This window comes from Vanellus vanellus (assembly GCF_965231255.1).
Source record: "Vanellus vanellus genome assembly, chromosome: 3".
Taxonomy (NCBI): domain Eukaryota; kingdom Metazoa; phylum Chordata; class Aves; order Charadriiformes; family Charadriidae; genus Vanellus; species Vanellus vanellus.
In genome coordinates, this window is record NC_138907.1 from 53,043,089 (window position 1) to 53,055,217 (window position 12,129).

At 38.0% G+C, this 12,129-nt stretch overlaps 1 protein-coding gene across 1 annotated transcript in view; it reads left to right on the forward strand.

Annotated features, from left to right (window-relative positions):
• Window positions 1-12,129, forward strand: part of PRKN (parkin RBR E3 ubiquitin protein ligase) — a gene marked incomplete at its 5' end in the record, with an annotated part of 803,812 nt that overhangs the window by 503,557 nt on the left and 288,126 nt on the right. The window contains 1 exon segment of the mRNA XM_082480710.1: window positions 5,587-5,723. Coding sequence (XP_082336836.1) covers window positions 5,587-5,723 — 137 coding nt within the window.

A 12,129-nucleotide genomic window follows, 5' to 3' on the forward strand; every position in this document is an offset into this window, starting at 1 on the left:
TTCAGTTAACAGCTGTGGGTCAGAATACATTTTTCTACAGAAGCACAGCCAGAAAATTTAAGCTCGTACCGTGATGTCTCATGCTGTTCATAACCTTCACTTTATGACCTTTGATGCGTTTTGTGGCAACTGATCAAAGACACAAACCCAGAGTTGTTTTGGTTGGTTTAGTGGATTTAATATGTCAGTTTTCTGGGAATATTATATTTATATATACTGGGTTTTTTAATTGGCACAGTCTACATAAAGATTTATTTTCATCCCTTAGGGAGATGAAATCAGGGAAGTACTTTTTGTGTGTTCCTAAAAGTCCATGAAAGATGGGTTCTTGACTGCAAAGTCTTATCAGTGACACTTCTTTTGTAGTACTTTATCATTGTTTCTTTTCTCTTGTAAGGTCTTGATACCCATTTCAAATGCCTACCCTTGTCTAAATATTTAAGGGTCTGCATTGTTACTTACAGGTTGTCTGCAATTGCTAGGTCACTGTTTCTATTTATCTATAACAGCATATTGCTCATTAAAAGGCAAGATTTGTTGCTATACTTTCCTCTAAACTGCCTCAGTTCTAAAACTGAAATCACTGTGGTAATTTTCCTATACTTTCTATATTTATATTTTATATAAATAGTAGCATCTTTCAAATGGAATTTAATAATCTACTCTAACTGGAAGTACTTGGAAATATTTTCATGGTAAGAAAACCATGCACTTAAAGCATCATAAACAGGCAATTCTTTCAGTAGTTTTGAATAAGACTGTGGACTGCGTGTGTGTCATGGTTTGGCCACAGCCAGCAACAGACCCACGCAGCCGCTCGCTCGACTCCCACAGCCGTGGGAAAAATTGGCAGAAAAAGGCCAAACTCGTGGGTTGAAACAGTGCAATTTAACAGAACAGCCAAAGGGAAGAAGAAAGAAAAACAGTAACACCGGTAAAGGAATATAAGAACGCGATTACCGCCCCGCAGCCCATCCTCGAGTGGCGATTGCCTCCCTCTCCCCGGCTAGCACCTCTTATAGCCGGGCATGGGATGGAATAGCTGCCTCCCCTGCCGGCTCCCTGGGGAAATTAAGCCCATCCCTGCCAGAACCAGGACAATGATAGACAGGAAAGCCAGGTTTGCCACTAGCTTTGTATGAATTGGAAGACTATACTCTTCCTACATACAGTTCTATGAGGAAGCCATGTGATGGATGAATAATTTAGTTTATTTAGGCACTGCAATTTTGTTCTGCTACAAGGGGAGAGCCAAAACTGGTTGAGTGCTGCTCAAGGACAGCATTTCTGTTTAATCACCTTGTTTATGAAGTAGGAGAGTACCTCTAGTGGCTATGTCACCAAAGTTTATATTTTCCGTAATTTCTTTTTTTTTACACTTTTTATTCAGTGATTCATCTTTTCTTGAGTGGTGCTTATCGATCTGACCTGTAAGTTAACAAAGATTCATTTTGGAATGGCATAGAGATCCAGTTATAAATAAAATTATTTCATGGTACTTACATAGAAAGCTTTTAGAAGTACAGGAATATTGCCAACATGGAAAAATGTATTAGAAATGCAGAAGTGTGTTATGATAAATATAGCACTCATAGGTGGGCTTAAAGGCTATGATATAGCTGTGTGCATTGAAATTTATTTACTGCACAGAAACGAATCCCAAATGGCTATTTTTGCTTCACTGACTGTAATCCAGCAAGGCAGCCTTATAGACATCTGCTAAGGATTTTTGTTATTATTTGGTTAAGATTTTGAGATTGAGGTGTGAAAAATCCAACTGTCACCTAGAAATGACCTCGAGGGGGTTTCACAGATTTGTCCAACATGTTTTTCACAGATTTCTACAGGCTTAGATATATTCCTTGCTCCAAAGTGCTTCAGACTGTGGCTACTCACATTTTCTAAAAAATAATAGACTGTGTGGTGTGCTGTTTAACCTTTACTCAGTCAAGCTTTTTTCAAAACATGAAGGATAAAGACCAAGGAAGGGACAACTTGCCCCACATTTTTCTTCAGTAGGCATTGAAAGTTACATAAATTAATCCACTGTTATGTCTGCAAATGATTCCTTATGCTAAGTAGCCCCTCACGTTCATAGCCATTGGACTCGCTTTCAGTACATTAATAATCGTCACGAGATTTTGGGATATACTAGAACAATTTATTTCCCAGTGGGCTTCTTATCTAAACAAGATCAAGTCTTCCTATCTTTATTTAGGCAGTATACTGCTGCAGTCTATCTGAGAATTATCTGTGTCTTGCTGCTTCTGCGTTAGAGAAGGAGGAAGGAGCGTACAGACCAGATAGCGCTTCCAACCGTGCTGCTGTTGTGCCTCACAGTTATCCGACAGTAATAACATGAAGCAGAAACATTTAGGTTCTCCTTTCTTTTTCATTTAAGTAAATGCATGCTGATAAAATTCTAATGAAAAGGAATCAGAGCACAGGAGCGAGTGACTTATTATGGAAATTTTCTGTGATGCATTGTAATGTTGGGTTTTCAATTTTTAAAAGTGGTTACATTCCTAATTGGCGAACAAAAAGGACCAATTTATCCCTTGCTGTGAGAAACATTTTTCTTATACATTATTCTCATGAAGCCTCTAATTCACCCAAACACATTATGTAAATGGAACCTATGAAATACCTTCTAAAATGTACATCAGATTTGCATTACTAGACTGTTACGTTAGATTGAGCAAGGGCCCTTGTTATACTATATGGCAAATTTTTTGACTTTCATAATACTCCTCTCTAAAATAAATTGTGTTTGGTTCAAGCAAGGCTTCTATTAATAACTCTTGGGGTTATCCTAAATGAGTATTTACTAGCTTCCCCTGGGCATTATGAACATAATCTCTACATCTTCGTCTTTACTGATCTTTTTTATCTCTTTATCAAAACTTTTATCTCTCTTTTAAACTAGAAGTGCTTTCTTTTGATACAAAATCTGCAAATATTGGAATGCAGTGACTGTTCCAATGCCAAATGAATTTGGATAAATCTGCATTGCATACAGATTGAGTTTTTCAAAGCCTTATGACACAGATACTGCGAAATTACCAGAGAGTGTGTTAGCTGTGAAAGCTAAGCTTGTGTTTTGTGTACGCATTGCTTGCGAGTCTGATAGTGTTAAAAGGTAGCACATTTTAACGTTAATGTTGTTCCTGAAGATCTGCTTTAAATGTGTACATATATGACTCTTTCTGGAGAATATAGTTTGATTTCAAGCAGTTGTAATGTATTAAGAAGCAAAATTGATTATCACAAATAATTTACATTAGTAACTGATTGTAGTAATTCATTTGCCTAATAAAGTGCTGTTAGTCTTGGCTTCATACAAGTTTAGGTGGAAGTGTTAATAATGCCATTTTCATTTCTGGCCCAAGTCTTTTAAGATACTCACCTTTTGATGGTTTCCTCTTGTGGATCTCTCCACACACATAAGATATACTTTGTCTTGGAAATGACGGTCACAGAGGTGTGAATTTAGATCCAGAGACCTTCCCATGAAACTAAAAAGATACTCAGGTACTGCAGCAATAAAAATGAGCAATTAACCATAATAGAGAGATATCCATTAAAGCTGTAGGCAAATTTGATTATATCTGCATTTCAGGAAGGTTTCTTTAAGGGTACATTTGATCGGTGAGCCATGGGGACTTTTGCACCATAGGGACAAGATAACTGCTCCTCCAGCTATCTATAATGATTTTGGGACCATCCAGAGCTAAAATGATACAGATCAGCTTCACATTTTGCCTTACAGCTGTCTTTTTTAAATTATTATTTGTTACATTCAGAACAGCAAGTGGGCAACTAATAAGGATTAGTAATGGGGTGGTTTTATTCAATTCAGTTTTTAAGCTGCTTTGTTCAAGAAAATCCTTAAAACAGAGATTATATTTTTGGAGATACCAACACATTGCCATGAATTCTATAGTGTGTGCAACTTTAAAGCATGTTTTCATGGGAGATTAAATTCTTATATACAGTATCTGAAATTATTATTGATTACATTTTGCAGTTGTGTTCCCACATTGAGGGCTTCGTGATTTACTGTTTCAGTGGGTTTTCAAAGCATCGTCTAGCAGGATTTATAGAAGCTATAGCAGTATTGCTAACTCTAATGATTTTATCACAAGTCCTGCTGTATTTGATGTTGTATTTTAATACTTGTCTACTGGAGTACAGTGAATATGCGAGATTTCCTCCTTTTATTTTTAAAAATAATTCTCTTTCTTCCTAGTTACTAAAAAATTCAACATTTTACCCATTTCTACCTCTGTTTTCCCACAGACAAAAAAAAAAAAAAGAGTAAAGTAAGTCAGCATTTGAATGGGAATCTCACTGTTCTTTTCAGCTTAATGCAGCTGTCTCTATATTTTTCCAATTTTGATACTTGAGGTTGGTAATACTCCTCAAGGAGAAGAGATAAGCAAGCAGCATTGTGTAACACTTACAGAGCCCATCATTTTATCAAAGGGGTCATAGTCATTATTTTGGAATTGACATTTAAGGTATGTCCATCAGGAGTTAACAGAAGTTACCTTATATTAGAGCAAGCCCATTAAGTTTATCACTGTCTTCCTGCAGGGAAGGCACATTTCATGTGTATGTAGTATTTCCTGTATTACTCATTTTCTCTTTCACCTCCAGTGTACTGGTCCTGAGCAAGATTTTGGGAGCCACTGCCCCTCCTTGCTGTGGCCACCGCTGGAGAGTTTCTGAGTGCAGGCCAGCTTAGGAGGAGAACTGTCTGTCCTCACTTATTCCAAGTGTTTCCTCTCTGCATCTCCACAAGCAGTATCCTGTAAAGCTTGGGATACCCATATTTAGTTGTCTCCACGTAGGCGTCTGCATGTGTGGTGGGTGTCTGAGCTCCCGTAATGGTCTGTGAAGATTTAGTCCATACAGACAATGGAGCCAAGCGGGTGATTCAGCTCACCCTAATGTAGATACCTGGAGACTGATCAGCTCCAGTCTCCACTAAGTGTATTGACTATAGCGGGAATTTCTTGCTTAGCATGTGGGTAGGTATTTATATATAGCATTGAAGTTTAGCTGTCTTGCTCCCAAATGGAATCCCATACCTCTGAGCAGAAGCTGAATTATTTTGCTCATTATTGCTAAGGGAATGCCCTGAATGTAGCATTGCAGTGGCTGCCTTGAGAGGCTGAAGGCACAGGGTGGTCTTCACAAAGTCTTATTTAGCTTTTCTAGCTGGTCACATTTCTATTTAGTCCTACCTAACACCATTTGATGTTTCACCATGTAAGATCTTACCTCACCTCATACGAAGGATTTCTGTTGCTAAAGCACTTTTCTTGCTTTAGGTTCCAGTTTTCAGTAAAGTTTCAACTTTCAGTAGAAACTTATTTCCTTTTCCTCGCATCTGATTAATGTTAGAAACCATCTCTTCTTAAAAGTGCTGCAATATGCCAGGCTAAATTCTGGGTTTATGTACATAATAATCTTGTGTACTAGTAATGAAAAATTATTATAAAATTAGAAGTTTTAAACAAAGATTTTTGTGGAGTTTGGTCCAGTCCTTGTTAATCATTTTCACTGTTTTGTTTTTAACAGGAGTCCTGTGCTTGTGTTCCAGTGCCTGCATCGCCATGTCATTTGCTTAGACTGTTTCCATTTGTACTGTGTGACTATGCTGAATGACCGTCAGTTCATCCATGACCCGGAGCTCGGCTATTCCCTCCCTTGCGTAGGTATGTTTTAGCTAATTTTCTTTTTAAAAATGTATGTGATTTTGATTTCAGGGCAAGATTTTTTTAATCACCTGTTAGTTTTGAGTATATCTGTGGAATTATACGGTTTTCATAGGAGTTGTTTCATTTCGTGGAGAAAATATTTGAATATTGAAGCAGTTTTTGCTGAGCATGTGAACTGGAGAATTAACTGGATTCCAAAGGGCATTTCTCTTAAAAGAAATGCATACTTCCTTCACATTAGTATTTTACAATCATGAAGGGCTAGCAGATGATAGCATTACACTTAACGGTTAAAAAAAAAACCAACAGCTTGACCTCCACATTTCTACTTTCAAATTGAGTAAATTGTTAACTTTCTTGGCCTGTCTTCAAGTACTAATAAAAAAAGGACTGCAATAGGAATTTCAAATAGCCTTCCTGTTGATGAAGTTATTGCTAATAATTGTCACCTCATTGAATGAAATGTAGATTACCCTGAGAAAATGGTAGATTCTCTCTTTTATCTGAGTAGGAAACAAAGTTTGACTTAACTAAACAAAGGCTTACGCTGAATATGGAAGATGTGTTTGAGAATCAGTTTCATTACACTGGCATATGGTTTGCAAAATTCTCAAAATTTTGCTGTGAAGAAATATATTAGAATTTATTTTTGCTGTTGCTGAATTTGCATATGTGTGTGTGTTTGTCACAAGAGCTGTATAGTGGTATGAGAATAATTTTCCAGCATATTAGAAGCTGCATAGAGGATGGGTTTGCCTGGTTACCGGAATGGCTGACAAATAAGTTTCAAATTACTAGATGTGAGAAAAATTGACAAAATTTCTTAGGACAGTTGCATTTACTTAATGTGAGGACAGGCCTTGAGGATATTGAAAGTACAGTAATAAGAAACATTTAAAATTACTTATTTTTAGTTGTTTCAGGAGCAATCTAGCAATGGTCATCGGTTCACATTTCATTAGAATTGCTGTTTATGTGCTGTCTTGCCAGGTCTCATTTTACTTCTCCCCAACAGTTTGCTCTGCTACTGCATTTACACACTGATGTCGTACTGCACAAAACACTTTTTAATGTTGTGTTAGAGAACTTGTCATGAGGAACCTGACAGGAACTTTCCACCCAGTGCTCTTCCATTGACCTTGTCATTACTGTAGTACTGTGTGGACACTCTGTACGCTCAGCCTCCCTCCTTGCTTCTCCAAAAGTTAATCCATTTCTCCTCCCACACCAATCAATTAGCTACTTGAGATGAACACATCCTTTTTTCCCCTCATTTATCAGTTCTCTTCCCTGTTCTCCTTGTAGCTCCTTAGGTTAATCAGTTATCCCAGTGGTGCAGCAGGCAACCCATCTTTCTCCTCGCTTGTGGGCCTCCTCGCAGCCATGGCTGGTGTCACAGTGCTTCCTTCAGTTCAGGCTGCTGTGTTAAACTAATGGCCTTCCACCTCTTCTGTCTGTAAACCCATTGCTAGTCATGCTACACAAAAGTTGTATTAGGATTTTTCTGTATATCTTACAACTCTAGCTGTTCAGTTCAAAAGTTTTATTCTGTGTGTTGAAGTTGAACGCTGTGGGGGTTGAGCGGTAGAAGCAGAGTAGGGATGAGATGAGGAGAAAATGCAAGAAGACAGAGCCGAAATGCTCAGGGATACAATTTCGGTCTTTGAGAGGTGAGAAAGGCCTAAGAAAGGCAGAATGTAAAAGATGCACAAAGGATGACTGTACTTCTGCTGTAGAAGTGAGATAGGATTCAGCTGTGGGAATGGAAAAGCAGCTATCGCTGCCAATCTAGCCTCAGCTGTGTTGTACTTCAAGTGTTAAAATATCTAAATATGGAAATGCTAAAATATAGCTAATCTTTCAGATTCAGGAGTTTCAGAACTCCTCAAATCCAAAAGTTGTTTTCAAATTACTGTATGTTAACATAGTAGTAGTAGGAGGAGTAATAATAAAATTGCAATACATTTTCTATCTGTTGTCCAGTTAGTAAGAATGTTTCTTGGAAAAATTTCTGCAGAGGCACTGTCCTGTGCCAGTGAAGTGCAGAGTTTAGGCGCACCATAGTGCCGTGCCGTTCAGTACAGCTATTCTTGAGCTGGAGTTGAATCATGACGCTGAAGGGAAGGAAGTATAGTTGTGTCAGTACAGGCCGTAGGTCAGGCTCTGTCATGCTTCTGGTAGGCTGATGAAGACTGATCGGGCAAATACTACTTCAGGACCTGTGCTAGTGTCTCTGCACAGTGGTGTGTGGTGCTGTCTGGGCATACCTGCTTGCTCGGAACCAGACTGATTATCTCCAATAAGTATTGACATTATACTGTGCTGGCATGCTTTGTGTCGGAGAGGTTCTCAGTCACAGTCTCTGAGTATTTGTGGTTTTAAATAATATTCCGTCTAAACCTAAAATTATTGCTAGCTCCATCAGTTCTCTTTGTTGTGTTATCAGTTCTGTATCAATAAAAGCATTTGTAAGCATTATCTTCCAGACTGCTTTGCAGGATGAAGAACCTAATCAGTGCTGTCGTAACTTCACTGGTTCATTTCTGCAGCTACCTGAACCTGACTGTCTGGTATGCAGGAATGGTATGTGTTTTTTTCTGGAATTAGGTTATATTTGAGTTAGGAACTGATGAGTATTTTTTGTCCTTTGAGAAATTGTGAGGCTGAGTTGCATGATGCCTGTGAAGAAGAGGAATGCCCGAGTTGCCAACCCCTTCTCTCTTACCGTTCAGCTACAAAGGATTTTTTAGCCTCCTTCATAGCTGTGGATCCAGCACCTTTCATCATCAATGAATTCAATTAAGAAACATTCAGAACAGTAACATGTGATTTTGTTTTCCACTTATCATGGCATTCCTACTGAATAGTATAAGATTGCATTTTTGAAATCTACAGTTCACAATCTTCATTTTTGCAACTGCAATCTGCACTTTGTATTTACATGTGAAGACGATAAAGCACTGTTTGACACAACTTTCTCTAATTACCTCAGGAGAGCCTAAAATTATTTCCCCTTGACAGGAATGAATACCATGGGACATGCCAAGAAAATGCTTTTCTGTGGCAATGTTTGTTTAGTACGTTTTATCTCTAACAGAGCATGACTCAAAGTAAAAAATACTAGATCTGAGCTTTATTGAGAGGTTGATTTGAGCCTGCTTCTAAATGGAATACAAACCAAAGTCTTGTTTACTGTACTGAGATTTATGGTATGGTAGGTGACCAGGTTGCGCAGACAGATCAAAACAGTCTGCGTTAATACATGTCCCTTTAAAGATCACAGACTAATGCTGAAGTAGTATTTATGGTGTCTTGAACAGAAAATACTAATGTTCTGAGTTCAGACTTTATAAAAATTGTCTTACTGTTCCTTTTTCATGTAAGAATGGATTTCCTTAAAAACGAGCCCGTTTCTTCAAGGCATATGTGCACACATTGCCCTAGAACTCTACAGGAAGGTTTGGTTTTGTAATTAAGCCTATTTAAATTGTTTGCACTTCCAATTAGTTCTGTTCATTCTAGTGTTTTTCAAAAATAGAGATAACATAATGAACATAGCCTGCAGTTTCCATTAACATTTGACTCACTGTTCCAAATTTTTATCAAGGGAATGTACCACCATAGCAAGTTTTTTATATCTTTCATTGGATCAATCTAGAGGTGAAAGCATCAGACACACAACAGAATAAAAATAAACAGCAGCTGCTACAGCAAAGGGTCGCTGTGACAGACAAGATCAGAGTTATCACACGTGTGTGATAACTTGAGCTGGAAAGGATCTAGGGATTTCACATAAACAGTGCTTCTCAAGTAGGTTTAATTTCTTGCTTCCTGGCACAGATATACCAGAAGACGCATTTTGTCATTGCGTTCAGGTATTTTGTTCGGTCATATCCTTGCTCTTCTCTGATTTCTGTTATGTGGCCTAATTAGCGGGAGATAATATGTGTTCGGAAGAAGGCTGTCATCTCAGCTGATGAGCTATGATGTATCACCTTGATAATGCCATAGCTTCGCTTTGGTCCAACACAAGATGTGTCATTGCTGTGAATTTTGGAAGAACAACATTAATTCCTTAATGCTTAGCCGCTAATCTAGTGCCGGGCAGCGCTCCTCCAGCTGAGAACAGCCAGCGTTGAGGACCAGAGCTCTGTGCGCAGTAACTGGTGCATTGATAGGATTAGCTGTTCAGAGCAGTGTGGCAGCAGCCCCGTGATTCAAACCCACTGTATTAGCTCAGAGCAAGGGCTTACAGATAGGAGCTGGCTGGATTTCATTGGTCATGAAAATAAAAAAGTAAACATTACAGATTATACTCTCTCTGCCCTTGTTAAATGGCAACAAAAATCTATCCCGTCTCTCTGTATGGTGTCTTGTATTAATGAGGCTTCATGCATAGAAATTTCCATGAATGGTGACCTCCAAGTATCTTTGAAATAATTAATAAGGTGCTTAGAGGGACAGATTTGCATATGCATGAAATATCATTTATGGTTATTTAGTTACTGTGCAGGGCAAATAATCTCATAGCATTACCTCAAAGCAGGAATTGTATACAAATATACCATATATTACCCCATTTAAACACATACTGTTCCTATGAACATCGTTTCATTTTCAAAATGGCATTACGGCACTACGGGTCTTGGTCCCAAGAGTAACATAAACTTCCACAGATCTTTGGTAGAAGAAAAGTTGGTGAGGCCGAGGAAAGGCAAGGTTTTACACTGCTGATGGCACTTTGCAAAAATGTCTTTGCATCAGTTTATTTCTTACGAGTAATCATACGCATGATGTATTTTAAAGGAATCCGGATAAAAGATGCGGTTCTCCTGATGACTGTAAAACACTATTGTATCTGGAAGGAACATGATTTTATCACACAGATATATAAATAAATAAGTTAAACTGCAACTAGGTTGTGTATGGAACTGCTAATAAAAAAGAGTAAAGCTTTAAAGTATCATAAATTGCCTTGAGAGCCATGTTCCAGTGAAAGAAAGCTTCTGGAGGATGATTAAGGAGGCATATGTATTAAGAGTAATTTTTTAATCCCCATTACATGCTATTTGTATAATAACACTATGTTCTTATTCCTATGGAGGCTGCAGTGGTGAATCTCTGAATCATCTTTCAAAATCATAGGGCTCAAAAAGAAAACGGGAGAATAAATAGAGAGCCTAAGCAAAGTTTGCAAGTCAAAGGGAGGAGGAAAACTGTATTTGATTTGATTTCACTTCAAATAGCGTCTTCGAATCTTTTCTGTTACAGACAAAATCTCTATTAAATTTAGGAAGGTTTATGTGTGCAAGGGGTTTTAAAGTGAAGGTCAGTGAAAGTCAGATCTGCGAACAGAGTCTTCTCAAGAATGTAATGAGGAAGCGGGCGTAGTGTAGTGGGGCCTAAAATGGAAGAGTGCACCAGTTGGTACAAGAAATAAGATTTACCTGGTGTGAAGCCTCAGTACGTCAACAGTTTCTGAAATCTGTGTTCACCGATAACCCTGCTTAAAAATTTATGAAGTAACTTAGGAAACCAGAAAATGCAGGAAATGACAGTGTATTATTAGAGGAATAAAATAAAAGGGATTGAAAGCACACATATTTGCAGCTTTAGGAATTACTTCAAAATATTCCTTAAGTTTAATATTTAGGGGTATTCAATTCTTGACAGCTATAAACTTTTTGTAATTTCTTGTTGGTATGAAATATCTGAGTGTACAGAAGCAGTTATAGGAGGCTGGAGAAATGCTTTTTAGTTTTTATGTATTGTACATCTTAGAAAAGGTTTTTTTCCACTCTGAGGAATTAATAAACAAACAATAACAGTTTTCAGAGCATTTGTGGTGACAGTTCTAGTTGTATTTTTCTTTTTCCAGCATTGCCTACAACAAGGAAAATGCGGATACACGACCATGTTGTCCATTCATGTTCTTAAAGGGATGTATGAGCATCTTTTGGAAGGGCATTTGGCAATAACTGACTTTTTTTTCCCATTTCCTGCACTCTTTCTATCATTGATTTCCCATGGCTGAACCCTGCTATCTAGTCTAAAGGGGCGTCGCATGCCCACTAAACTGCTGCTTTTCATTGTCCCTGGGGGGAAGCTGGTTACTTCTTCTGTAGAGGGATCGCAAGGACTGCAGTGGTGAAGGGCATTATAGAGGAGGAAGCCCTTTTCTTGTCAATCCCCAAAAGTTCTGCATAAAAAGTAGATTATACAAACTACTATACACATGCATTGGTTTGATGAACAGTGAACCTTAGATCATTTCCCTATATAAGAATAATTCAGATGTTCAGCCTACTCATTAGTTCTGACTGTTTCTTTCCTGTGTATTATGGGCAGAATAACTTTATTAGGGATTATTTCCCTTCTTCATATTCATCCTATGGCAGCTATT